This window comes from Volvox carteri (assembly GCF_000143455.1).
Source record: "Volvox carteri f. nagariensis unplaced genomic scaffold VOLCAscaffold_22, whole genome shotgun sequence".
Lineage (NCBI taxonomy): Eukaryota > Viridiplantae > Chlorophyta > Chlorophyceae > Chlamydomonadales > Volvocaceae > Volvox > Volvox carteri.
The window spans coordinates 184,105-212,020 of NW_003307565.1; the positions used below are offsets into that span (position 1 = coordinate 184,105).

The 27,916-nt window shown below is 55.1% G+C and overlaps 5 protein-coding genes across 5 annotated transcripts in view; 2 read left to right on the top strand and 3 right to left on the bottom strand.

Annotated features, from left to right (window-relative positions):
* Positions 1-224: 224 nt before the first annotated feature.
* rlsM (uncharacterized protein) lies at positions 225-6,746 on the bottom strand (the record flags this gene model as incomplete). The annotated part of the gene is made up of 8 exons (XM_002951164.1): positions 225-662; positions 773-998; positions 1,086-1,135; positions 1,418-1,596; positions 2,123-3,059; positions 3,967-4,213; positions 4,796-6,598; positions 6,712-6,746. The coding sequence occupies 8 exons, from the start codon at positions 6,744-6,746 to the stop codon at positions 225-227; spliced, it is 3,915 nt and encodes a 1,304-aa protein (XP_002951210.1).
* Positions 6,747-8,247: 1,501 nt separating this feature from the next.
* Positions 8,248-11,964, bottom strand: VOLCADRAFT_104979 (uncharacterized protein; the record flags this gene model as incomplete). The annotated part of the gene is made up of 5 exons (XM_002951165.1): positions 11,720-11,964; positions 11,322-11,405; positions 10,446-10,539; positions 9,372-9,434; positions 8,248-8,291 (listed from the first exon to the last, which is right to left on the bottom strand). Exons 1-5 carry the CDS (start codon positions 11,816-11,818, stop codon positions 8,248-8,250), a joined length of 384 nt encoding a protein of 127 aa, XP_002951211.1. The 5' UTR covers positions 11,819-11,964.
* A 3,538-nt stretch (positions 11,965-15,502) lies between these two features.
* Positions 15,503-18,659, top strand: VOLCADRAFT_117769 (uncharacterized protein; the record flags this gene model as incomplete). The annotated part of the gene is made up of 6 exons (XM_002951082.1): positions 15,503-15,554; positions 15,820-15,906; positions 16,342-16,388; positions 16,869-16,940; positions 17,625-17,705; positions 18,582-18,659. 6 exons carry the CDS (start codon positions 15,503-15,505, stop codon positions 18,657-18,659), a joined length of 417 nt encoding a protein of 138 aa, XP_002951128.1.
* Positions 18,660-25,444: 6,785 nt separating this feature from the next.
* VOLCADRAFT_91630 (uncharacterized protein) lies at positions 25,445-27,102 on the top strand (the record flags this gene model as incomplete). Its single annotated transcript, XM_002951083.1, has 3 exons — positions 25,445-25,620; positions 26,025-26,385; positions 26,914-27,102. The coding sequence occupies 3 exons, from the start codon at positions 25,445-25,447 to the stop codon at positions 27,100-27,102; spliced, it is 726 nt and encodes a 241-aa protein (XP_002951129.1).
* Positions 27,103-27,188: 86 nt separating this feature from the next.
* The window catches only part of VOLCADRAFT_104980 (uncharacterized protein), a gene marked incomplete at its 5' end in the record, with an annotated part of 4,771 nt that continues 4,043 nt past the window's right edge, over positions 27,189-27,916 (bottom strand). The window contains 2 exons of the mRNA XM_002951166.1: positions 27,189-27,369; positions 27,731-27,767. Coding sequence (XP_002951212.1) covers positions 27,237-27,369; positions 27,731-27,767 — 170 coding nt within the window. The 3' untranslated portion in view covers positions 27,189-27,236. The remainder of the gene's footprint in view (positions 27,370-27,730; positions 27,768-27,916) is intronic.

Genomic DNA, 27,916 nt, shown 5'->3' on the forward strand with positions numbered 1-27,916 from the left:
GCACGTTTGCTCAGCAGTCAGATCGGTGGCGCGAGAGCAAAACTGGACGAGCCAACAAAAACCCACAAGCCGCTCTTCAACAAACGCAACGACAATAATAGTAAGAACAACAACACGTAATCGCCAAGTATCTTTTTTTTGAATGACGTTCTGTTAATCTTGGCTAGTAATAGTAGTAGTATAGTAGTCGTACCGTCAGACGGTACATATCCCTGAACTCCATATTAGCGATCTCCAAGACCTGCTCCCACAGCGCCTTCTTCACATACGGAACTTTCCATCCAAAAGCGCTCCGCGCCGCCGTCGACGTACGGCCCGTTGAACGTAGACTGTGAGTACGGCTCAGAGTACGGCCTCAAATGCTGCCGCTGTACAGGTCCTTGCGTGCTGCTGCTTGGAGCTAGGTTGCCGTACGGGTGGCCGAGCACAACGGAGCGCAGGGGCCATCCCTGGGCCCTGCTAGGCGTGAGGACCCATGCGCCGTCAGGAGAAAATTGCATGGTCTGTACGGCAGGTACGGCTAAGAGAGCCGCATTAGGCATTGCTGCAGCGGTCCCGACGGCAACTGCATCCGGAGGTATGCGACCAGCAGCGGCCTGTACGGCAACGTACTCATGACCACCGGGGAAGGCAGCCCATGCCGCTGCGGTCGCTGGCGGAGCCTGTTGTGGCGGCGGAGGGGACGCATGTGATAGGATCGGCGGCGGCGGCGGCGCCGCCGCCGCGGAAGGGTGCGGCTGCCGCCGCTCGTCCTCCCAACGTTGCCGCTGACTTGAAGGGTACGGCAGGCCGTACGGCAGCGCGCGGGTGACTTGCTGCCGACGCATTGCACCGCCAATGCCGCCGCCAGCACCATACTCATGATCTGCCGCCATGGCGGGGTAGCCGCCCTGTCGCGATACGGTGCCGTGCATTGACGGGCGAAGCCCATGTACGGCACTGTACGGCCGGTCGTAGGAGCTATGCTGTAGCCCAACCCGTTGCTGAGCCAGATGCGGCTGAAGGGGGGAAAACACCAAATGTGTATTCATTTGAGGCACATGTGGGGCGGGTCCCCCAACTGCCCTTGGTGGTTCGTACGGCACCTGCTGAACCAGCAACGCAGGTGGCTGCGGCTGCGGCCGTACCGGTACGGCTGCCGTCACCAGGGTAGGGACACGTGGGATGTAGCCTTGGCCGTGCAGCAGCGGCGGCATGAACATTGGCACAGCGTGTGAGTACGGCGGTGGCGGCGGAGGCGGCGGAGGCGGCAGAGGCGCCGCCACCATATTGTCGTCGCCGCCGCTGTCAGTTTCCGCAACGCCGGGATGCAGCCGATGCGCCGTGTTTGGCACGCTGTGCTGGGTCGAGGTACTGCCGCCATGCCGCCAAGCGGCGGCAGCGGCGGCGGCCGCTGTGTTGGCGACAGGATTCGTACCGGGATTCGCTCGTCGTGCAACCTGATGGGGCGGCATCGCCTGCGGCGGCACTGCCCAGACCATGTCCTGACCACCAGCGTCGTACACCGTGACGTTGTCATACGCAAGGATTCCGTCGCCGGCCGATGCAACGGCGAGATCTGGAATTTTTTCGGAATCCAGTACTGGCACTTCGCGTCTGGGGCGGCGGCGGGCAGAGGATGCGGCGGTTGGTGCAGACGCTGCCGCTGTAGCCGGGGCTGTAGCCGCGGTAGGGGGCTGTTGTGGTGACTCGCGTCGCTCCGGTGCGTCGGAGACGACCTGTGCGGGCTGCAGTACTGCTCCATGCTGCTGCTGCTGCTGCTGCTGAGGCATAGCTGGTGATGAGGCCGGCATAGTTAAGCGGGCACCGCCGACGCAGCCAGGCACAGCTGGGTTGGCGGCCGGGGCGGCGACGGCGGTGGCGGCGATGGCAGCCGCTGTCGGGGTGTTAACGGCAGCGGCGGCGGCTTCGGCAGTGTAAGGGTTCGTACTGTACGGCGTCCGTTGGGCAATTTTGCTTGGCTGCACCACTAGCGGCGTCACTGCTTGAGGCCCGGTGGCGCCGCAAGGATAGTCGTCGCAATGTACCCCGTGGTTAACAACACTCTGCAAGTTACAAACGGCGGCATTGCCGTACAGAGAGCTTCCGCCCCCAGCCGACGGAACTTCGGCAATAGCTGCACCTGCAGCTGTGGCCGCATTCGCGCCGGGGGCCCCGTGGTTTGGCTTCTGCAGCGCAACAGATGTAATAAGTGTCAGGCCCCCGTCGTGTTGCTGCTGCTGCTGCGGCGGCGGCGGCGGCGGCTGGAAAGCAGCCGCTGGCGGAGGCGGCAGCGACATGCCGCCGCCAGGTGTAGCGGGGCTGGCTGCCGCTGCCGCCAGCGAGACGGTGATGTACGGTCCCTGTCGCGTGGCCTTGTGTCGCGACATCGGAACGGCATCACGGTCGTCGCCGTCCCTTTGGCTGCTACTGCTGCTGCTACTGCAATATCCACCCTCCGATGCCGTCCGATCCAGGCAACGCTTCTTGCCACCTTGAGCATCGTCATCGTCCCGCGGGAAAGATTGAGCTTTGGGCGATATGGCGCCGCCGGCGGCAGCGGCAGCGGCGGCAGCAGTTGCGGCAGCGGCGACGGCGGCAGCGACCAAGACCTGAGGTGAAGACGGGCGTGGTTCTGCTACCGGCGACGAAACCTTGATTACCTCAAAGTCGCCGGCGGCGGCGGCGGCCGCGGCGGCAGCGGAAAGGCTGGCGGCGGCCGCCCCGTTGACATTGCCCCTGGCCTGTTTGCCCGATCTGTCGCCATCCCCCGCGGCTCTCGCCACCGCCGACGCCACCGCATTGGCAGCTGCGTTGGCTGCAGCCATCGCTGACGCGGCGGCGGAGGCTTGAATGCTACTGCCAGCGGGCGCGAGCAACGCCTCTTCTGCAGCCTTCCTCGCCGCCGCCGCCGCTGCGGCGGCGGCTCCTAAGCCTGACTTGACGACGCTGCTGCGGCCGGGCTGCTGGCTCCTCGATTGGTTGGGACCAGTACGACTGGGACCCATCCACAGCGGTAACCCTACTCGCGTGAGCCACTCGCCCAGGGTCTCCATCTGGCATCCGTTGCCGCTAGCCCCCTGCTGCTGCTGCGGTGGCGGAGGCGGCGGTGGCGACGGAGACGGCGGCGGCGATGGTGTCAACGGCGACGACGCCGATGGCTGCGGCGGCGACGACGGATGCCGTTGCTGCGGCGATGAGGTTTGAAGCAGCTCGCCACGGCCGTTGCTACTGCGCCTGGTCGTCAGACCGACCCATGGGTCCGTGTCGGCGGCGTCGGCGGTCGCGGGACCCAGTACACGAATTGAGCGGTACCATTTCGCCGTGCCACAGCCGCAGATCTATCAGGTTGGGAGAGTTGGGACGTCAAGGGGAAGTGCAGGCGAAAGTGAGGCGTCCAGGAGGCGTTCATTTCTACGTTAAACACAATATATGTATACATATAGCCCAGAAGCCAACCACTCTGTAACACTCAATTGGACAGAAAATCAAAACTGCAGAAACGCACTGGTAGGCACTTGTAGCGCAATAAGACATGGACGCAACAAGATGCCGAGATGAGATTTCAAAGCAGGAGGAGAAAAGGGGCATGAGGGGGGATACTTCTTGGTGTTCTTGGCGTTCCTTACGCCAGCCCTAAAACCCTAAGTTAACAGTTTTTACCCTTATCTTCTCAACGGTCCTCACACCGAAATGAATGCAGCAGCGGGCCACAAACCCTAAGACCCCTGTGTGCGAGGAAAGTTCCAGACCTCCAATTTGAACATGTAATCTCCCTTTTTAACGACCACCACGAAGCTTGTGTTCTTTGTTGTGAACTGCTACCCAACCTCTTGCATCAAAAACCGAAACCCGATGCAAAAGGCAGGAAAAGTCCTAAAACCCTAAAACCGCAAAACCTACCCTTTCGAAATGGCTCCGGCTGACCCAGGTGTTTGGAGAGCAGTTCAGCAGGAAGATGCAATCGCGACGGAGAAGGTAGCGCACCGGATCAAACAGCCCCACAACTGAAGCGGCGGCGGCACCAGGAATGCCGACAAGCACGGGGCTCGGCAGGGTACGCTCTTCCGGGGCAGTGGCGGCGGCGACGACGGCAGCGGCGGCGGCTGTAGCGACCGCTGCTGCCGCCGCCGTCACTGGGGATTCCGCTCCCGAGGGGCCCCCAGACGGCGCCCCCGCGGGTCCGTTGTTGTTGCCATTGACGACGTCCTCAGCGGCGCCGGGAGCTGCGGCGCTGGCAGTAGCAGCGGCGGCGGAGCCGACACGCCTAGCTGCGTTAACGCCGGAACCGCCGCCGCCGCCGCCGCTGAATCCACTGTCCATGCCGGCGGCCCCAGTGCTGGCGTCGCCGCTGCCGGCGCCGCCGCCGCCGCTGCTGGCCACGTTGAGATGTCGGATTGAAGGTTGCCGCACGTCCTGCTGAGGCCCTGTGGCCATTGCTGCTTGGGTTGCTTCCGCTGTTCCCACACTGCTGCTCTTCATGTCGCCGCAGGGGGGCCCACTGAGAGCCCCAACGGCCGGAAGGGGCAAAACGCGGGGACCGCCGCTGAGGCCGTTGACGTCACCTTCCTCTTCTGAACGGGCCCCGTGGCTGATGGCGGTTGGAGTAGTGACAGCAATAGCAGTAGCAGCAGCAGTAGCAGTAGCAGTAGCAGTAGCAGCGGCCGGGGCGACGGAGGTGAGGCTAGAAAGTTCTGGCACGTCAGATGTGCCGCCAGCTGTGGTGGCCTCTGCCGCCGTTGTTGCACACAGCCCTGTTGCTCCTGCTGCTACAACTGCTGCTTTTGAAGCCACGTCGGATGCTACTGCCGCTGACCTCGCAACTCCCTGTGCTGCTGCTACTGCCGCTACGTTCCCACAACAAGTCTGCTGTGTCTCTCTGGCGTCCGGGAGCCTGCCGCTGCTGTTGCCGCCACTGTACGGCCCATGTCCAGGCGCCCCCTGCAGCGTCTTGCACACAGGATTCGTTGTCCTCGTCACCGCCGCCGCCGCCGTCGTCGTCGTCGTCGTCGGCGGCGGCGGCGGCGGCGGTGTAGTCGTCACGATTGCCACCGTCGCCTCTGACGCGGATCGAACCGCGTCCCCCTTCACCGCGGAGAGCAACAGCAGCGCTTCCTCCAGGGTTGGTGAGTACGACCGCAGCGGCTGGTCCGGCGCGGGGGCCTCGTGCCTAGAACTGCTGTTCACAAATCGCAGGCCCAGCCTCGGACCCTGTGTCTCCTGGCCAGGTCCAAGCCCCATGCCTGTGCCGCTGCCGCTAGCCTCCTCATGCCCCAGCGGGCCCTTGCAGAGACCGCCGTCGCCGGAGTGGAAGGTCGGAATGCGTACGGCGGTGCGTAGATGGTATTGGGCGATGGGGGTGCTGGGGAAGTGAGAGATGGGCGTATAACGTGGCGGCGGCGGCGGCGCCGCCGCCGCCACCGCTGTGGGCGGCTGCAGCATCGGCGTCAGCTTCTTGGCGTCGCTTCTGTCGCCCTGCTTTAAGACCTTGTAGTCGTCATGTTCCCTTCCAAAGGTGGCAGCGGCGGTGGCAGCGGCGGTGGCAGCGGCGGCGACGACAGCGCCGGCAGCGGAGCCGCTGCTGCCGTCGGGGCCCCGGCTGCCGTTGTACTGCAGGGGATGGTACTCGTTGATGCTTGGCTGGAGCGGCGTCAGCGGTGTCAGTTTGAGCGGCTCGATTGTAAGGAGGGGGTAGCTGCCGTTGTTGTTGCCGTGGGGCTTGCGGACGCCGGCATTAACCGCCGCTGCTGCCGCTGCGGCGATGTCGGCTGTACGGCGCATTCCCAGGCGTCCTACCTCGCTGGCGGCTTTCAAGTTGCCATGTTCAGGTAGGGCTGCGGCGGCAGCGGACAAGCTGGCTGTGGCGCCCAGTCCTAGGGGGGCGTCTCCCACACCTAGCGTCCGCTGCATTGGAAAACGCTCCAAGAAAGTGCCGGAAAGCTCGAACGGCAGTCGGCCACTGCTTGCCATTGATGCGCCTTTCCCGCCCATTCCACTGCCAACATTGGTTTCCGTAAGCTCCTGATCACCGCCGTCACCGCCGTCACCGCCGTCACATGCATTATGCATTGGCGTGAAGGTGCATGGATCCCCATGGGTCCGACGCGCCTGTCCAGTTCCTAGGACATGCCTAGCTGCGGGAACGGCAGTAGCATTGTGCGGGAAATGACAGGCGGGCGCGGCGGGTGCAGAGGGTACGGCGGGTGCGGTAGCGGGCGCGGTGGTGGGAGGTAGTTTGAGGAGCTCGGGAAGTGTGGGGCGGACGGGGATGTGCATGGATGCAGGATGCCTGTGTACGTGTGCGTTTGCGATGTGCAGTGCGGGAGGCAGGCCGGCTACGGACGCCAGCAGACGCGCCAAGGTGGGGCTCAGGTCCTGCTGAGCGTCCTGATTAAGATCTAGCTGCTGGGTTTGCAGGGGCTGCGGGCATCTGCGCTTCCGAAGAGGTTCTGTCTCCGTTGCGTTGAAGCCGTCGCTGACGTCCAGCTGGGTGGTGTCCGGCTGCGAAGACTCGGAGATGCAGCCGGGGCCCCGCTTGCTGCCGGCCTTGGTGCTGTGATGATGGTTAGCCCTCTTGCTGCTGCTGATGCCGTTGCCCTTGCGCCTACTTGCGCGGTTGCTGGATGGGGGTGGCGGAGGAGGGGGTGGAAGAGGAGGAGGAGGAGGAGCTGTTGCGCGAGTTGGAAAGACCGAATCCGGGCCGAGGCTGGTAAGGTTCGGGTTCTTACGTACCCTCTCCCCCAGCGATGCGGAAGGCGAGGCTTCATAGTCTTGAGAGGTTGAATGTAGTCCTGGTGCTAAAACGCTGTCCATGCCAGGCAGCAGAGCGCCGGGCGGCGCAACGTTTTGGTGGTGGCAGGTGGGGCGGCTGGTCGCGACGAGGAGTTGTGCCAGCGCGTCTTCCAAGTTGATGGATGTTTTCGACAAAAATGTTCCTTCTTGAACTTGCGCCTCGCGAACCCAGGCGCTGAGGGTGGCGTCCATGGGATGCAGTTCGCCAAAGTTGTCGCTCCTCGGTGACGCGAGGCTGCAAGAAGCGAAGGCGTGGAGTTGTAAGTTAATATATATCATACAAGATTGCGTTGCAAGTTAACCACGTTGGGCATGCTTGCAGTATTAGCGGGCAAAGGACGGAAGCACGGAAAATGCGGTCGCATGCACCAGTATCCACTGATTTCCACCAAAAGCAGGAGTTCCAATAGCAGCCACTGTGAACATATTGCAATACTAGAGAAGCTGGTCTACCAGTTCCCGCCCACCAACTGCGCCCACCATGGCGAGCTTTCGATCACAGATGGACCATCTTTTCATCGCAAGGCGATGCTGAACCGCGTGCTTGACACCCAGATTCAATATGAAATGCATCAGACGCGAGCACGAGGCCAACGAAACGCTTCACAAGTGGCCATAAGGGGCAACTGCAGTGACGCAACGAAATCAAAGGGGACAAGGACAAGGACAAGGATCGCTCGAGAGTTCAACGCGATTGTTGGTATGAAGTACTGTTACGAGCATTAAACAAAAAATGGGCCCCAAACCGGCATGGAAGGTCAAGAGCATCCATGCTTACTTGAGATTCTGAAGGGGACTCGGCACTACGCGGCACGATTGAAGTTGGATATCCCTCTCCACTATTGGCGATTCGCAGCCAACAGCCGACGACGTTCAAGCTGTTCTCGTTACCGACATAGCGGCGTCACGAAGCAGGCAACTAAGTATTACCTCGCGTAGCTGCTTCCAGAGTGTATGGCATTATACATTATATGAGAAACAATGTTCTATGGCTTCCTTTATCCTATGAATGGTGCTGACAATCCTAGCCGTACTCGCAACAGCATGGACATGCGCAAAGCTCGCTGATATTAATTGGTGTTTCAAAGATTAATATATACTACCGTGTCATGAGCTTCAGTATGAGTGAAGCTCAGGCCGCCGTGTCGCTTGCAGTACAGGCTCATTTCGCCCAACTCAAGCGCTAGAGCCGTGGGGGCGACTCCCGAATACAGCTGTGCCCCTTTATCGACGTGGGCAATATAGATTACCTGATATTGTTCAATGAGTAGAATAACGCACTGCAACGAAATGAAAACTGTCTGGGGAGATTTTTGAACTGTCACCGCCCTATGTCATGGACGTGCGGACGGCACGCCAGAAACAGATAACTGCCAACTTTGCATCAGCGACTTTAACAAGCGTTTTTTATTTACAGGTATACGCACTTCTGCTCACTGTTAGGATTACTTTGTTCATCGGCTTTTGGCATCTTGGCTAGTCCGGGTCTGGCGCAAACCCAAACAAGTAGCTGAAACAACCTACAGTGATGTTGACAGGGATCATGATTGTAATTAAACGGGCTATTAGCGACGCGTGCCGCGCACAAGTTGCTTCAATGCGGCTCCTCAAGCCGCCATGGAAAGTGCATTAAAGCGACGACCCACGGACGACCTCTTATCACATTCAATCGTAACGCGCCATCATGCAACTACTAAAAGCGTGCCGGGCGCAGCGCCCAACTGCTTCACTTCGGCTCCTGCGTAGCGTATTGCCCACTCGGCCGCCCACCGCGCATCTAAGCCCGCCTCGCCTCGCCGCAGCAACAGCAACGTAGCTGCGACCCAAAGAAAACGTTACCCACCCCACCCTTGCGACCCACTACATCCATCCACAAACTCCACATGACAGCAGACCCCCAACACCTATTGCACATTTCCTCCAACCATTCCACCATCGACTACTTCATATACAGCAGCCTCCCACCCCGCCCGATGACACCCACACATGCACAATTCCCCCACCCGCCCCGGCACCCGCAACAGGTGCCCGTGCGCATCCACGACACTTGTAACGCACAACACCCAGCACCAGTGTACCAGTCCTCCCGAATTACAACCAACCACCAACGTATCAATCGCCGCCGCCACCGATCTCCCTCGCTCAGTCCACAAGAGCATTCAATGATTCCGTGACACGTAACGCATACATACGCATACACACACAGGAACTACAAAACCGCTCTATCCGGGAGCCTGCTTCACCAAACTTGATAAAAATACTTCTGTTTGAAAGCTTTTCTGTCGGCGGCAGCCGCATCAGTGTCTCTAGCAGCAGCTCCTTCCGCCGCAAAATCATGCAAAACCGTTCATCTCGGCCGTGCATATTTTGGCTTCCTAGGCCCTGCTAAGGGATGCGATTTCGACTGCTTTCTTTCCTGCAAAAGCTCCGGGATGGCAAGCACGACCCTTCCAGAGAAGTTTTGGTGCGGAGGCAGGTTAGGCAGGAAGCTTGGTCGGATTGGTCCGAGGGATTGCCTGTTTAGGCTGCGCTTTGCTGCTGCGCGCCCCCAAGGCTGTTGCGTGTGCTGCCCGGCGCGGCGAAAGTCGCAATGTGCGCACCTACTGCAATATTTTCGACGGGGAGTTCCTCGAAAAAGGTGTTGATGCGATAAGGGTCCAAATCTGCGTTGCGAAGACAAGGGGATTTACGAGACGGTGTGAGACTGGAAGATGTAAAAAAGATGGGAAGTCGTGTGGACAGATCGGTGCGCACAAAGGTTAACAGACGTGCGACCGTTTCTTGGAAGAGGTCTCGCACGAGCGCTTATTTCCGCAACAAGAGCTTGTGGGCGCATTACTGTCTCAAAGGAAAGGTTAGGTACGCTCAAAGGACATCTTCACATCGTCCCCAGGAAAACGGACGAACGGGCAGGCCATCGAGCAGCGGTGAAATTTTAAAGACGTATCTCGAGCAGTGGGGGAAAGACGATTGAAGCACACACGATTGAAGCTGCTGCCAGTGGGGGAGGGGGGAAACGGACATCATATATGCAGAATGCAAAACCACGAATTCAGCTGCCGGCAAGGTAGGCAAAGAATGATATCACGCTAGAATGATATCACCCTGACGCCCCCAGATGCCGGATGGTCGGGAAGAGGTCCGGTCACCGACGGAGGGGGGTGGTGCGGGCCAGCCGAGCCCCAGGAACCTCTCGGACGCAGCTCAAGGGAAGCACGAGCGGCTCAAGGAGGAGAACCAGTTAAGGTGAGTGACTCTCACTTCCCCACATAAGCGTGCGCTCCAAGGACGTGCGCTCTCTGCGCGTGTTGATCCCCAAAAGCTGCTCTCTCGCGTACAAGAACTCGCTGTGCTAGCGAGAGCTAACGTAGCGGTTGTAGCAGCAGCCAGCAGCAGCAGCAGCAGCAGTAACCAAGTGAAAAACCCTCCCAGCCAGCCCCAGGCCCCCGAGTTGGCAAGTGGTTCACCTCTCCCTACCTGGGGTAGGGTTGCGTCTTCCTTCTTTCCGTAATCCTGTTAATGCGCTTACCTGTCAAGAGGTGCAGCTCAAACACCCCCTCCCCGTTTTCCCAGAAACCCCACATTCGCAGCTATAGGTACAGCGGATAAAGCCCATCAAACGTGTGCTTAAACTTATCTCGCCAGCACACCTTCACCATGAAACCCAAGCATACCTGCAAAGGCCGTCGTCAGGATGGCGACCATCTCGACCACAAGATTCCGACGGGCTTCTGGAACAATCTGCTGTGCGCTGCTCCGAACAGTCACCTTTACAAGAGATGGTGGGCGGCCATTGCGGATTCGGAATCCAGGAGCCGACGGCGGCAGCAGTGGGCCGTGAAATGAATGGGCCGAGGGCGACCGCCCGCGCCGCAATGCAGCGAAGCGGTTTTTGGAATGATGTAAAGGAGGCAGAAGGAAGGACACGAAAGGTGAGCAGGGCGGGTTGGGTTTGGGGGGCCGAGGTAATGGCACGTCAAGCGAACATCAAGACGAACGAAAGGGGGTCGTGTGGGTGTTTAGCATAGTGCGGTTTGCTACGTTTGGTGCTATGTTGTGTAGGACGCGGATGAAGGAGCGCGCAGCTCAACCTAATTTCACAAAAAGCACAAATTGTTTTCCCTGCGAACTGGGTCCGGAGAGAAGCCCAGACAAATGAAGCCACACCACGAATATCGCGCCGCATGTAATGCGGCACCAGGCCGTATGTGCAAGTGTAATGTCGCGTAATGTTATGATGTCAGATGAGAGCAAGTGTGCCGAAATGACGTAACCGTGAAGGCAGACGATGCAGAAGGTTGCAGGAGGAATCAGGAATGGCTGCTGAGGTGGGATGGGTGCGGCCGCCGATTCCATGGCAGAGTTCAAACGGCAATGCCGAGAAAGGATGGGCAAATCCTGACGCGATTGCGTAGGTTCCTTGAGCGTGCGGCAGCAGGGTGCATGAGCAACAGGGCTGGAAAGCCGAAAGGCTTAAAGGGTTGCGGGGTTAGGGCCGCGGGGACTAGATAGCTTGATTGCGTTTCGGCCTCTAGAACTTCAAAACTTACATATGCAGCAGTTTTCTCGTAGTTATCCCCAAACGAAAAGAACTGGTTATCGAGGATGAGGACATGGACATGACCCTGCGGCACCTGTGGTCGTGCGAGGTCACACGCATTACGTCACGGTACGTGACAGGAGAGCACAGCGTGTTGATGGTGGAAACTAAAGTGTTGTGCAACAATTCCGATCAAGATTCTCTGTGCAAGCACCGAGACACCTGCGCAAAGCTGCTCCCTGCGAGTTGAGCATATGCTTGGATTACTGCAAGTCCTTCAGAGATAGGAAACACATCATTTTCTTCGCTCGGAGGTAAAGCCCCCAACAGGGTTGCCGACATCTCACGTCCACTAAATGCAACGCCCCACGTAACCAGTTTGGAGACATCAACTGTCATGATACGTACCCTGCATTCTGCCGCAACAATCTCCGTTAAACCCTTGGCCACGGCCTTCTTTGTGTCAGGGCTGGCTTCCTTGTTCACAACAATTTGCACGACCGGCATTGTTGCTTTAACTTCTAAAAACACCGCTATGACTGAAGTGTTGTGTGCGCAGATGACGGCGATATAGAAAGAGAACCTCCTCTTGGCTTGCAAATAGATTCCGCAAGTAAGTGAACCTCCGACCTTGCTTTTCCTAGTAATCTGTGCAATGTCGTTGGGCTTGGACAAATCACCTCCGGTTATCTATCTTGATTACCGGGTCCGGAAGAACTCGTAAGGCCCAGGGTGCCAGGTTCATGGACCGCAGGGACGGCATCGCGCCAGGACAAACGAGTTCTAATTAAGTCGTTAGGGTCCAGCGTACATCACCAAAAGTGGGTAGAAAGCAACGAAAATGAATGGAAAGCGAGCAGCTGCAAATGGACATGGAGCGCGGGGAATGGTTCCGCTCTCTTATTATATTTCATTCTGTAGTTGGAGCCATCAACACCCGTAGTAACAATGCATTCCGGTCCACGTCCAAAGCGATGACGCTAACACGCACGTCACAGCGCAAATGCAATGATATATCTGTAAGGACAGGCTTAAATTGCTTATATGCAACGAAACAAACATTGAAGGCGTCGCTATGTCATAAGTGATAAGCCGTCCTGTGATGCTTGCGATGGTCAACGGTCGTGACCAAATTCACTGTTACTAAGATGTAATCGAAAGCGTGAACTTGAAGGTCTGTAAGCTCAAAGAGCAAAGCAAGGCTTGGGAAGCGATGCTTGAGTTTCTTGGCTCACGCCATCAGGTATCCGAAGCTGCTTCAATGCCGTAGAACTCAAAAATCTGAGTTGATGTCCATTCGTTAAACGCTATAGCTTAGGGAATTGATTCTAAAAGAGGTGACGGGCTGTGCAAAAGTCCGTCCATCCGTCCGTGCGTCCGTCTGTTTGGGTTCTGTCTGTCCGTCTGTCCGCTTCAAGCCGTAGACCTCCTCCACTGTGTTTCATCCATGCAGCTGCTAGCCCGGCTTTCATCTCGATGCCTGCGACTGGTAATAACGCTTGATGCTGTGATACTAACGCTGGCCATGCTTGGCCGGCTTGGCTCTCTCTTGACTTCTCTGTCCTGCTCCATCTTGTAATCAGGACCATGGCAGCGGGTTGCAGCAGCGGGCACGAGCTCACAAGGCCGCGTAAGGCTCAAGACGCCAGATAATGGAAGGAGCTTGGAAGGGAACGCTAGGCTGTGTGAACAAGAGGGCCCCGGAAGCGGAAGAAACGCTGCAGCCGCACGACGTTCAAATGAAACGATTTTAAGCTGAACGAAAACATGTTGAGCCAAAGGTTCTTCCCTTACCTTTGTTCCGTACACTTTCACACCAACAGGCAGCCACGTATAATACGTTTTGGCCCCCTTACGGAACTAAAGGTATAGGTTAGTAACGAGGCAAAATAAGCAAGCATGGCAGATAAGCTGAACCCTAGCAAGTACCGGTTAATGTGTCCCAAAGATAACTGTCCTTTGATATCTGGCAAGCGGTGCGCTTGGGGCCGCTGGCAGCCGCCACCAAGAAGGAGCCCAGGGGAAGATGTAGTACATTTGAAAAGGTTACAGGAATCAGATTATTTATTTATCTTACAATTGTTGAGTTGCTTTCGTGGTATATTGCAATTACGGTTGGGATGGTTCCTTGACCACTGCTTAAGCCGGCGCCAACGCCCGCAATACCTCATCAAACTAGGCTGAACTTGGTTTCGGCGAATTTTGGTTGGCATGTTTTGTCGTCAGCTTTGATATGGTTTGCGATCATTGACGACCAATATTACTCGGTCGTCGCGTTACGCAACTGTAGCAATGTTTATGATCATGACGAGCGGGTACTAGTTTTATAAACCTAAATATAATCATTTTTTATGAAATGTGTTAGCAGGGATAGCTGCTTCCCTATATGTAGGCATGCTACTGAGATGAGGCCGCCTGTTCAAGCTTTACGGGCGGTTACGGGCAGATAACCTTCCTACAGAGCTAGACTCGGAAGCCCAATATCACCCACACGTTGCGACCTGGTCATAATGGAATGAACCTTCCCATTCACCTCCTTAAATTCTATACTTTTAATATTTTTGCAGGTCACTGCACGATTGCAGAGGTTATTGAAAGATTGAACTTAACTCGCTGCGTCATAACAACCTCATGCAGATTCCCAGCCATACACAATAGCAGGAGGTATTACTGATAACAGCTGTGCACATTTGCTCATCTGAGCTGCGTTATGGCTGTGTAATGGGCTTGAATTATGCACGCATACGAAAGAGTACGCCCAGAAAAGAACCGGGCCGCTTCGCGATTGTGTGTACTCTTCATATCATCAGGTCTCAGCGTAAACTGTCATCACTTCGCAGTATGAGTAACTGCGACGCCACTTGATTGCAATTGCCGCAGCACAACGCGTTAAACTACCACATCTATAATCAAAACACAAAGTTCTATCCTCATTTTCTCATTTTTCGTAGAAGTATAATCTAACTGGCCATTCTCGTGTTTGGAACTCCTGCACAGGTCTCAAGACTTGCCTGTCACTCGAGAATGTTCGCAGCATACGCATACCTTCCAGCACGATTCAAATGTATGTGTTATATGTATAAGCTATTTCCACTCTCGTGTGCGGCTTGGTTGCATGCGGGTCGGATATGCGATGCGATGTCGTCCTGGCGGCAGCGGTGTTAATTTCGGGTCACTGTCCCACCCACAAATGGCTGGAAGCGCATAACTCCTGGAGCGCACGACCCGACAGTATGACTTGACCGCGCCGCTTATCCTCGCACACAAGCGTCGCGGTTGACGGCTGGCATGACATCGCCCGAGTAGTGGCCTCGCGGCAATAAGGCGACCCTTTACTAAATCGTATGTCGAATTTGCTTTATGCCTCTTATTTAGCTCGTGGTGCTGGCCCTGGCTGTTCCTGTCGCTGCTTCTGCTGCCTCTGCTGCCTTTGTTGCCTCTGCTACTGCCTTGTTCCCCCGATGCTGTCGGATCAGAATCCAAGAAACCGCCGACCCAGGAACCGCCTAGCCGGCCTGGCCCCCCAGCGCTGTGGGTAAAGGGACTTCGTTGGGAATATCGTCCAGCCCTGCTCCCCACCCATGAGCCGCTTATGGAAGTGCCCAGTTGCGCAAGTGCCGTGAGGGAGCCTACAGCCCCCAGGCAACCGCGACAGGTGGGCGACACCGGGGCGTAGCTCTGGCTGGTCCCCTGGCCTCCCCTGGCTGTGAACAGTTCCCCTGGTAACCTGCTCGCCCTAGCACCTGTCCGCAAAGGATGTCGATGACCCCTGAAGCTAGCCGAAAGGATGCAGGAACGTGCAGCGAACCAAGCGATTTCAAGGATAGGCATGGCCAGATAGGCCCAGGCAGGCTACGGGGCATAGTAAATCAAGTTCCGCGATGTATAATTGCCCCAGCCATTGAGGTCACCAGGCACATGGATCAGTACATTGGACCCTGTCGCTGGCCTGGAACATAAGGATCGGCGCAACACAGCCCGTAACAGGCGTGTGTCCTCCACAACACACGCAGGTCTTTGTTATCTTATAAATGAAAATAGCAATTTTGTCATATCATTACATATGTACTTTTTCAGCTCTATCATGAAAGATTGACGCTTTTGGCATAGCTGCATTGAACCCTTAAACGCACCGACTCGCTCCAACCTTTTTTGTACTGACAGGTTTGAGCATCGATTGATTTAAACATTATGCTTGCCCTCAGGAAGCAGTCAGCCCAAGTCGCTGGTCATGCTGCTTGCGGTAGGAAAGTTGTGATAATCGATAGATTGCTCTTCGTTTCGGCTCAATCTAAGTTATATAACGCGCAGATGTGATCTCTATCAGTCGCGGCGGCTGGGTGCAGCGGACCATTCATGCACCGTCACCCCGCCCGTCGCGGCCGCGTCGCTTCACTCTGGCTGCTGGCATAGGCAAAGACGGTAAGCGGCGCAGCCTGTTACTACGGCCCAACGGAGCAAAGGTCGCCTCGGTGGGGTCACGTCACCGTCCATCCTTGCACCCGCAGCGGTCGATGGCTGGCTTGACCTTACTAAACTGGTCGCGGGCAGCAGCGGCAGCAAGACGCCCTATGAGGAGTTCGCGTCTGCCATTGGTGCGTGCGTTTTTCTCCGCTGCGCCTGTTCTCTCACATCATGGCAGCGCAGCTTCGCCCTCCTTGCCTGACCTATCAAATAGCGCTAAGGTCACTTCCAGATGCGGCCGTTCAACTCCAGGGCTGCTGGCGCTGCTGCTGCCCCACGTCTTGCAATTGCTGTTGTTGTTTCCCTTTGAGCTGGTGGCTTGCATTGGGTAGTAGCGGATTGTGGGGGTGTTAGCAGGTGGGGCGGCAGGGGGCCCAGCACGCTAGATCCAGCACCGCGCCGCACAGTACAGCACTGAACAGCGCTGTCGGGGCCGCTGGTACGGAAGATTAAAACCCCATTCTCTCCGAACTTTAAACCCGAAGCCAGCCCTTTTCCACCCGCAACCATACCGTGCCACGCCGTGCCATGTCACATTTACGGTCTGCCATCCATCCCATCTGCAGGCCGTGATGTGTATGTGGATATCGCCGGCTGGCACCTATACCTGCGGGTGAGTCCTGAGTCCCGTGTCCCCGGCACCACACCTTTGCATCCGCGAACACGGGAAAGCGCGGACTTTGGGTGTACGGCACGGAGGAGTACGGCAAGAGGTATCCCGGGATAATAATGTCCAGAGCAGAAGAACATGGAGAACGGTTGCGGCCTTCACAAACATTCAGAGGAAACCCACCTGGCTAGGACTTGCACAGAGTATGGAGCAGTACGGCCGCCCCAGTACGACAATAGTACGGCACTCTTTCCAAGTCTACTCCTCCAGAAACCAGTTCTCAGATCCCCCTGCTGCGGCCTATGTTCACCCCTTGTCCACCCACCACGTCTATCCATCTATCTCTGTTCTATCTCTGCTTCATTCCCCTAGTGGTTCGACTTACCCCCTTCCCCCACCCCCATATCGACTATCCCCCTATCTTATCTCTCAAAACCCCGGACAGCATCCTCTTCCTCCTCTTCCCACTCCGCATCCTATCAGGACATGGGGACGGGCATCTCCGGCAGCAGCCTGAAAATGAGTCAGGCTCTAGCACAGCAGCTGGGGCCGCAGGTAGGCACGGAGGGATGCGGGGGAATGTAAGGATGGGGGGAGGGGGGATTGTAAGAATGGGGGAAGGGGGTAAAAATGCGGACCGAGGACGGGCTGATGTGTACCAGGTGGCGTTACATACTCTCCCCGCCAAAGGTGGAGAGGGGTATAGTAGCCGACAACACAACACAACACAACACTAGCAGCTGCCAAACCTACTACTGGGCAGGGGGAAGGAGGCGCGGGCCCCACACACCGGTGCCCACTCGTCACATCGGTACTGACGCAACAACGGACCCAGCTCGTGGGAGAGCTATAGCAGGTATTATACCTTTTACAGATGCACGGATGTATTGTAAGTTGGTTGCCAGCTCTGTCTCCTCTCGACTTCCCTGCTCTGTCTCCTCTGCCTCCTGCCGGTATCTCCTCCGCTGCCTTGCCGCCCGTCAATGTCCTCGTCCTGGTGTGCTCCCCACAGACCCTACCTTTTGCTGTTCCTCAGCCCTACCTCGCCGCCCGTGGCGCCTACCTCCCTTCACCGGTTGTCCCACACACTCCAGAAGGCGGCGGCTCCCTTAGCTGCGCGAGCTGAAGCTGCCTTTCATCCGCTTCCTTGCATCCAATCATTCTCCCCACCCTGCCCGACACGGTCTTCATCTCATGGCCTTCCTCATCACCGCCTTTCCCTTCCCTGCTCCTCCGCAGCTGAGCCGGGGCTTAAGGGAGTCAGACGTTGAGGTGCTTTTGAAGAAGATTCCCGTAAAGTTGGGGGCAGGAAAACTCAAGGTGGGCGAGGCGGCGCAAGCGAGAAGGATAAAGGAATTTTATGCTGCCAAATCAAAAGAGGGGAAGACAGCGGCCGGTGTTCGAAGCTGCAAATTATGCTGTTGGATATTTCGCTGAGCATCTGTTCCGATCAGGAAAGCTCGTAGACTTCCCCCGTTGACTTCCGATAGCGGACTTCGTTCCAAACCCCAACTCCCCCACGCACACACGCAAACACACACACACACACACACACACGCAAACACACACACACACACACGTATGATCCGGCGTCCTCTGGCTGGGCTGGGACATGCGGCCGGAAGTGAATCCACTCCTTTTCACCAGAGCCAAAAGATACCCAAATTTTCCCCGGATAGTAAGAAGTGAATATATTTTACCTCAGAACACACACTGCAAACACCCAGAAGACCATCTGCACGTGCAATGAGAGCAGCTTATGTATGCTTGTGTAAAGCATGTATTGGCGTCTGTCCGTAGGTCTATCTAGTAGATATCTAGGCTCGTCGGAGGTACAAATCCTGGGCCAGGACCTGGAGAGACCGTCAGCTTCACACAGCTCACCGAGCAGCACTTACGCTCATTTGCCTAACCATATGGTTAGGTATAAGAGGATTCTACAACAACCCGCTGAAAGTTCTCACCGTCGCGAGCTCGCGGGCGGTGGCCTGTTGGCTTGCGAGTGTGCACAAACCAGAGGCACGTTTCTAATCCACACACACCGAGTCCCCACAGCCCGCATTATCGCGGTCTGCTGCGCTTACTGCCCTTCTTTACCTGTAACGCCTGCGTACCTTACCTTGCCCCTCTCCCTCCCAACGGTCTGTCCCCGCGTTGGCACGTTTCTATGTACGGCAATGCTATGCACGACATCAGGCATCCCTGTACGACGTCATGCCGTCCATGTGTGTTGGAGACCTTGTGCGACTTTGTGAGGAGTACGCTCGGCGATGATGAGCTGGGGGCGGGGAGGGACAAAACAATGAAGGGGATGTAATGTAATGTAATGTTACAGAGTGGGAGGCTTCTGGGCCGCTTTATCACAGGGGGGATGTAGAGACGAGGAGGGGATGTAGAGACAAGGAGTTCCGACCTCCGTGCAGTCCCCACTCACCCAGCCTTAGCAGAAAAATGTGTACGATTTGGGGGGAAGGGGAGGCGGAGGATGCAACGGGGCGGGAAGGATCCTGGGGTAGGTCGGAAGTGGGGAGCGAGGGTTTTCTGGAATTATTGAATGTCTGTCTGTCGGTCGGTGTGGTTCGAGGGGGTCTCGGAGCGAGTTGAAGCCGGGCGAGGAATGCAGGTCTATCACCACTTCCTCATATAACATGTCCCGTTTGACTTGCTGATAGAACAGAACTTGTTGAGGAAGGTGCATTGATGAAGGGACCTTGGTAAAGGTGCCGACTGCCAGGCTATCGTAGGTTCATGTGCTTCTGTGGTATCGGTGCCGTTATGGGCTGGACTTGCAAACTGTCGTGAAGTCGCTGTGCAGTCGGGCTTCTGCTATCAACTGTGGTTAGGCGGACTAAGCCAAGCTTAGGGTTAGCCTCCACAGCCACAGGTTTGGGGATTGGAGGGCGAGTTGCATCATTGCCAAGATGATGAATATATAACTATAAAAAGTAATGAAATTTTTGTAAGATAGGACTTCTCCTTATTTAACCGCATCTTATTTCGCAATGCGTGTGTGTATATATGTGTGTGTGTGTGTGTTACATGGTCGTGGGGATGCGTACCCCGTACCTGCAAACCGCCCAATACTAGCCGAGAGCTCAAGGGCTGCCAGATCGCCTATAAGCACCGTCCTACCTCGCACTTCAGACAAAGCAAGGAGACTAACGACCAAAGGGGACGAAAGAGTTGCGGTGGGACCATATACGTTCCAGCATCCTTGCCAGACGTTCAGGTTCCCACGGACGTCATAGCGTCCTTCATATGCTCAAAGCGCGGAAAATCCATATTAGGACTGATTTTGTCGTACACCGGACAGTCCAGCAAAACGTGCTTCAATATGGCTTTCAGTACCGCAGCGGGGGCGTACCCGCTCCTCCCTAGGTACATAACGCCGTCCCTTGCGCGTTCTGTTCGTCACCAATGCCCAACAGCAAAGCCTAAACTGCATAAGCTTGCGATTCGCTGAACACGGGATAAACGTTACGATATGCGGGAGCACCTCCTTCCTGCCCACTTGTTCGGCCGCCAGACCCATCCGATGCTTAGACTTCGCCATGTGAATTCCTGGTTGCTTGCCGTCTGATGGGTACACGTCTGGCCTAACATCTAGACGCGTATGCTTCCAACCACTCATCAATCGACCCCTGAACTCCAATACCACACCTTCTGGCGATGGCCTGTTCATCAGTCATTCCACTCGTTCGTCTACCCCACGTAACCTTTGCGGGGCCTCTTTCTATGTGTCGTCTGCCAGAAAATAAAAAAAAGAAGATTAGTGTTCCCCATCCAGCCTCTTTGGGGTTGGAGAGGGCCTCTGCGATCTCCTGTCGCAAAACTTGGTGTGCCACAGACCCACGCTGTAAACGAACATAGTTCCAAAACCTCGCGATCTGCTTGAAAACGTGGTAGTGTGGGGGTGCCCGTGACAATTCAGCGAACAGGATGCGGTGCGCTGGTCTGGCAGCTCCCACAACATGCCGCATTTTGCAATGCATAATTTGCCTGGAAGCGATCCGGATATTTGTTAATGCATCCAGACCTAAGTTACGAGTGCATCTGGAGTTCTGAACGCATGGAGTACCAGCGTACAACTGCTTCGTACCTGGGAGTGCGATGACATTTGCTTTTACTATTACTTAGTCACGCACGAAACAGGCATTTTGTACTCCCAAGAAATGTCTTTGCTACGTGTTGCCGCATTCTTGCTTGGACAGAAGACAGAGAGTTAGGAGGGACAAAGGCAAAAGGATGGAAGAAGACGGAACGGCGATGGCGGCGGCGGCGAGAAGCTGTTGACAGGCTCTGACAGGTACGTTGCTCAGCCCTGACTAATTCGCCGTAGCCCGCAGTGAGCTTCTTCAGTTGCCACAAGCACTGGACACACCAGCAAATTATTAAAAATATTTGCATCTTTGTTCCTCAACGATATGCCCTACCGTGCAGGATACCATGCAAGGGCGCCTCACGTACGTCGCAACCCCGGAAGATGCGAGGCAGCGCACCCGTGCATAGCTCCAAACAGAGGCCTGTGGAGTGGAGACCCTGCAAAAGTACAGATGAAACGGCTAATTATGCCGATTCAAACGATTAATGGTGGCGTTGAAGCACAAGCAGCAGCACACCTCCTATGCTTGCAGCCCAGACTTACCGTGCAGGATACCGCGCGAAGGCGCCTCACGTACGTCGCAGCCTCGTAAGATGCGAGGCAGCGCACTTCAGCTCTTAGCAAAACAGCCCGACAAAGGAAAAAATTTCAACTCGCGTGGCGGAATGCGGTCGATATCGATCGTAGGCGAGTAAATACGGAGCGAAAATCCGAACCCAACGTCAAGTGCACGCACAGGCCATCCAAGTATACAACAAAATTCAAGTGCATTCCTTAGAGCCGTTTGTGTCTTTTAGTTCCTCTTCCCAATGCTCCCCTTCAAGCATTAGGGGCCCATCATAAAGCTGGCATCTAACGTTCACCAAATTGTTTTGGAAGCTGTTAATGGAACAAGCAGGCGAGCACATCAACGTTGACTGCAGCGCTGGAGTTTGTGTAGCAGATCAGTAATTGTTGTTGGGGCCATGCAATCCCCCATCCTGTAACCGAACCCCAAAACCATCGCACTTCCTTACATTTGGCTGCTTCGGCCACTGCTAACGGCGTTGCGGTTTTCAATACCAAGTTATTTGACTTCAACACCGATGAAGAGGCCATGCCAATGTTGCGGTATGCCCGCCGTCATGCACCTGTGCACCTGCAAAAACCCATCCGCGAAATTCTGCTGCTGATTACTCTTTGTTTACCAGAACGCTGAGAGAGCTTTGCTGATGGGGAGTTGGGGCCGCCGTTAAGTTGGGCTCTTGGACGCTAATTTCATCTTATCCTGCTAGTGCGGTACTTCTTTCTTGTGGCTTTTAGGCGTTCAGGCCTTGCCCTTGAGCCTTCGGCTCTTATGAGTAATTCTACAGGTACGGGGTCACGCACCTTATTTTTCAATATACTTAATCCCCAAAACCTAAATATGGATGACAGGGACTGCTCTCAAGTTGCTTTCGATTTAGGAGGGCAGGAGGGCGGGCGAAAAGACCGGTTTGCTATCTCCTACAGCCGCCTGCTACTTCGCCATCCACGAGCTAAATAGACGGGGACGGGGCCGGGTTAATCGGGAACGACTCCGAACGCACGAAGTCCAAAGGCACCTGCTACGCGCTTCGCCCAAGCGAACAACGCTAAAGTGGAGACCAAAGCACAGGTCCCAGGCGAAAGCAGGGAACACCGCGAGGAGGGGGAAGGAGAATGCATTTTCAAGCGGCGAACTCGCGTCCTGAACAGTAGGACAGGCTGCCCCAAGGTAGTAGTTTCCTGTTCCCCTGGATAGACATCTTAAGGCAGCGAACCCAAACCAAAATTGTCAACGATGCGCCATGATGCAACAAACGCCATGAGCCATGAGCCACGCACTTCATCACAGAGAAGTAGGACCTCGTTCCAAGGATCTCCGCCCGCAGAACTCGACGCATATAACAGAATAGACAGACGAGAGGACCCCTCTGCACAACGCGAGGTGAGCCCCTCAGCAAGAGCCGAGCACAGAAAACACGCGCGATGGACCATAACCGTAAATTATTACCGACGCCGCTTTCAGAAAGTCACGCGCCCTAATAGGGCCCCAAAGCACCCCAGAAATCGCCCGCCGATTCTTAACCACGAAGCATGCCAGGCACGCATGGAATAGGCGAGGAAAGCGCCCCATTGCTTTGGAAGTTCGCGGCGTCGCACAGGAAATGGCTCTAGGAATGGAAACCGGAAGTAAACTGGGTATTTAAATTTTGCTGCCGCGGCTCGATGTGGTGGCGTGCGGGCCATACTTTGAGGAAAAATGACGCATAAGGTCCCGAACAGATAGGGAGGGCGTTCCTCGAGGCTCATAGCTGCCGATGCGGGAGGCCGTTCAGTTTTTGTTCGAGATCAGTCGGACCAGCGGACTGCTGAGAAGCTGCACGGAGGACCTGGGGTTCACGAAACGAAGAGTCCATACGTATGGCAAATGAAACAAAGCTTGACGCGATCCACACAAACGTAGTAGCGGCAAGCTGAAATCGGGAGTGTTTCCCGCGGGAATGGAGTAACATGAGGTTGATGGGCCGCTTGGGCGCATGCAATACCCCCAATCAAGATAATTCGTACACGGGAATCGACCGAGTCGTTATGCAGTGATGTTTTAAACTTATTATAATGATTTAAGTAATCAAATTGCCCTATAATAAATCATTATTTCTTTTGTTATCGGATCGCTTAGAGCTTTTGGTTAGATGGCGCGCGCGCAGTGACCCAGGCAATATTACTGTACGCACACCTTTAACTCAGCAAAAATTACGGTAGACACAACAAGATAGTCAGGTAATACATTTCAATTTCATTCGACCATGTTTTTTATCTCAGTGTCTTGGCAGGAGATTTTAGCGGCCAGGGCTTGTCCTGTCGTACTTCAACCATTGGCATTCCTCTGTCGTCCAGGGCCAAGTGCATGTAAGGCGGACGGAACGAGAGAGATGTAGTTATGCTTAAATGCATTAATAATTGAAAAGTCCATACCAAACTTGCAGATGCCATAAACATCCTATTTCAATAAGGTCATGGGCGGCTGCCTGTTGCCGTAGCAAGGACCTTAACCGCGCTTATACCAGGTTTTCGTTGCACCTAGAGTATAAGCTTTGGGTTACATTGTTGACGTTGTTTAGGTCAGGCGACTGGCAAGGAGTTTGGTGAACCGTGCGTAGTCCTGAACGACCAATTCGTCTTCCTTGCACGGCGAGCCCCAAAATGCGCGATGAGATGCTCCATAACTGCGTCGACATGAAAACGGCAACTTCCATGGCCAACGAGAAGGAAGCCAGCTTGTCTGGTATGGCACTTCATGCGTACAGATCCAACGCGAATGAGCCAAGGTGAGGATGTAGGCCCCTAAATATTTTCCAAGTGCTTCATATTGCTTTAGGTGCTCATTTCAGTAGAACACATATGTCGATGAGGACCGATCCTGTCACCTTGGCCTAAAACCTCACATCCCACCTTTGCAACAATATCGATTTGTCTTTCAAGAGGAAAAATTTTTATCTCCTAGTAAATTGTTGCACGACCCAGGCACGTCGACGGGCTTCGACGCCGTTTGCGGGGTTTCACCGAGCAGCTGTAAACCGGTGCCGATCTCTGACAAAATTGCCATGATTCAAATGAGCCTAGCAGACCCATCTAGATGACCATAGCATGCGGTCGTGCGTGCTTGCATCGCTGATGGGGGATCAGGCAACTACTTGGCCGATTCGTTTGACTGCGCAGCAGTCCTAGCACGCTGAATCAAGCAGTATTTGACTCTTATAACATGATGTTTTCCATAATAGTACGTTTTATTTGGTCATCCTCTGTGCATCTGAATAAGTATTCAATTGCAATACCAGTTCAGTTTGCATGTCACCTTCCTATATTCATCGTTCAACCATAAACTTTTTAAGACGCAGATCACCATGATATACTGCGTGTATTTGATCTCACGTAGGCCCTTGACTGCCACTTTCCAACTGGCTAGGCCACAAATGAACAGCTAAAGTAGCTAGTTTACATGCCACGTTACGTTAAGACTTTATGGGAAAAGTGGTCGGTTCGGACATGGTAACGGTACGTTACCGGTAAAGTAGACGAAAAGTCTAAAGTGACCGGGGGGGTTGACTTTCGTCAAACGTTGACCCCTCGTACCGTTACCTGAATTGCGTCGCCAATTTCGCGAGTTATAACAAACGGCAAAGCCCAATCGCTTATAAAGACCACATATATGACAATTTGTGCGTGCATTGAACTCCGACCGCATTCCTTGTCGCACCGCTGCCGTTTATCTTAGAAAATGAACAAGGACAACGCCGCTCGTGTTGCTCGCCCGCTAGCAACAAGAAATATTACAAGCAGGCAACCAAACGTAGTATCAGGGCTGAAGCCGCTGGGGAAACAGCAAGTCGGCCGCATGGGCAGCGGCATGGGCAGCCCCGCACGCCCCAGCATCAAGCAACACGAATTTATTCCAATCCATATGGGAACATGCTGAAGTTTTGGCCATTGAAATCCATGAAATGGAGATGGTCTACACAGCTCGCGCCAGCGAACACAACGTCGTCGTAGCGTCCCATGTAAACCCTAAACTGGGTGACTTTCTCAGGCCCACTTTTACCTAAAGGTTTTCGCAACGTAACGTAGCATGTAAATCCAGTATAATAGGCAGGAGTATAGGCTTGCCAGACCACATCTGCCGCATGCGCTCTAGCTTGTTAATGTATTTCATGTTTTTCATTTGAACTACGCCGACCTGCCTCTTCCCAGCAGTGGCCCTAGGACGCCTCTTCGACCTTGCGAGGCGGCAAACATGCCTGTACAGTATGGCCATGGCTCCGGGGCGCAAGCTCTGACCGCAGACAATACGGCTTTTACCTCCGCCTCTGCGTCTCCATCCGACTCTGCTTATGCATCCACATCTGCATCCGCGCCAATGGTGGCAGGGACAAAGGCTGTCGGCTGCATATCCTCAATGTTCTTCAGAACGAAGCCAGCTGCAGCTACCTTGTCCCCCTCCTCCTCCACCGCCTGCGCCACTGCCGAGCCCTCCGGGGTGCAGCTGCAGCAGCAGTTTTCCAATATTGAAAGTGGCGACGTCGCCATCCGGCCCGGCGAATATTACCGCTCGGATGCTGCACTGGCGCTAAGGTGAAACGAGAGTGGTGGAGGGGATGGAGGCGAGGTGAAGGGGGTGGAGAGGAAGGAGGAAAGGAAGGCGGAGAAGGAGAGAGAGAGAGGGAGAGGAGAATGTGAAAGAGGGGAAAGATGCCTGACTGGAGCATGTACTGTGTTCGTTGCCCTAGTCCATGCGTCGCATGCCTTCATACGCTGTTGAGCTGCTGCTGCTGCTCTACGCACAAAATGCTGATATCTCTGCTTGGCCGCGAGACCAGGTGCGCTCAGCCAGACCAGGTAACCCGCAACTTGCAGGTAAAGTTGTTCATTGTGTGTGCCGGCGTGCACCTGCCATATATATATATGTATACACTGGCTCGCAGACGCCAAGCGCATGGGACTCGTACTCCCCCGTATCCCGCGTACCCCGTGCACAGGAACATGTTGGCACGGCAGCGAAGAAGGTTTAAGCCCATGGCAACAGTGTCGATGATGGCGATGACGATGGCGAGGGAGAGGTCCGCCTTTGCACCCGATCTGCAGCCATCGCAACACGGCAACGGTCACCAGCTGGCCGCCCCGTCCTGCTTTTCCTTCTCCGCAGCCGCCGCCGCCGCCGCCACTATGACGGATCAGGAGAAGCAGCAGCAGCTGCAGCAGCAGTTGGAGCTACAGCAACAGCAACATGTGCGTTCTGTTGTGGTTAGCTGGATGGTGGAGGTAGCCGCCGCATTTCGACTTTCACCTGCCACGCTCTGTCTAGCCGTTGAGCTGTTCGATTGCTACATGGATAAACAGGTATGAGCGGGGCATCATCTTTTATTATTATAGTGCACTGCGCAGCGAAGCAAGTTGTGGTATTCGGGCGTTGAGGTACCGCCTTCTGCTAAAGTGTAAAAGCTCGGGAGTTTCCACTGCGCCGGGATCAGCGCCGGGATCAACGCGCTAATCCCGACCCTTAATTCGCACTGGAAATAGGCCCGAAGTATTATTTTTGTTATTTACATTATCTTAATATTAGTACTGTTACTGCTACTGCTAGTTATTGGTACAGCAAAAGTAGTTTAGAGCAAGTGCATTTACTGATCATCAGTAGTATTGTTCCTAGTAGTACATTGGCGACTGCCTGCTCTGCCTTTGCATGCGGACAGACCACCCAGGGAGACAACAGAACTAGAGAAAACAAGGCAGTCCGCCGGCCTTCCAAAATTGTTTGCAGCTACTACAATACAAAACCCATTGCCCTAAAACCTCCGCTGTCCGCGTAGAATCCCCCTTCTTCACATCTGATGACTTTCAAAAAAATCCCGAAAACCTCTCCCGCAGGCGCAGCCTCCTCCCCACAGCATGATGCAGCTCCTGGCCCTCACATGCCTCTCCCTGGCTACTCGACTGGAGGATCTGGACCACCGCTTTACGTTGCGAGACTGGGCTAGCCTGGCACTGGATCGTCACCGTGGTGTGTTGCTGTACGAGGTACAGTCGTACAGATGCTGCCAAGTCATCCGCATTTGATCCACAGCAAATATGTGTGTGTGTATGTGTGTATGTGTGTCTGTGTGTGTGATGACCAACAAACAAGCAGGACTCCGCTTCCGGTTTATTGTATTGTGGTTACAGTATTTCCGCCGCCGACGCGGCGGGTGCCCTCACGAGCCGTGAGGCTCCAGAGCACGCTGTTGACGCTCATCAAAAACCTCAGTAAGGAAAGTAGCGATTTTCCTCGGATTGGTATTAAGAAATACCTTGCGCATATCAGTATCTTCAACGTTAATCAGAAACCTATTACGCAACTCAGTATACGCCTCACACTCCATGAGCACATGGTATTCATCCTCAACCTTACCCGACGTACAGACCTGACACGTACGGCACTCTCTCGGCCTATGGTGTCCTTTGTTGACCTCCAAAGGCCAACAACAAAGACGGAATTTGGCAACCATACGCAACTGGTTGGCCGGCAAATAAACACGCAAATAGCCTGTGGGATCGGAGCCCTCTCTTGCTGGTGAAGGGGAGCCCATCCAGTTATGATACCTGCAAAGCGAAACCCCTTTACCTTGGAACACACGCGGATCACCCCCTTGGCTGAACTGATCCCAGTCACTTAAAAGGAACGCAGATAACCTCTCCAGAACCTCACCCACTCGAATCAACTGAGACGAGTATACATCTACCTTCTGAGAAACGGAGTCACACGCCGGCCACTCATGGCCCAACCAACGCAAAATGATGAGCACTTTAGACGACCAGCAATCCACTTTGAGATCAGACAGAAGAGCCAGACGGAGATCATCTACTAACACGTCATGATAGACCGACCCACGGG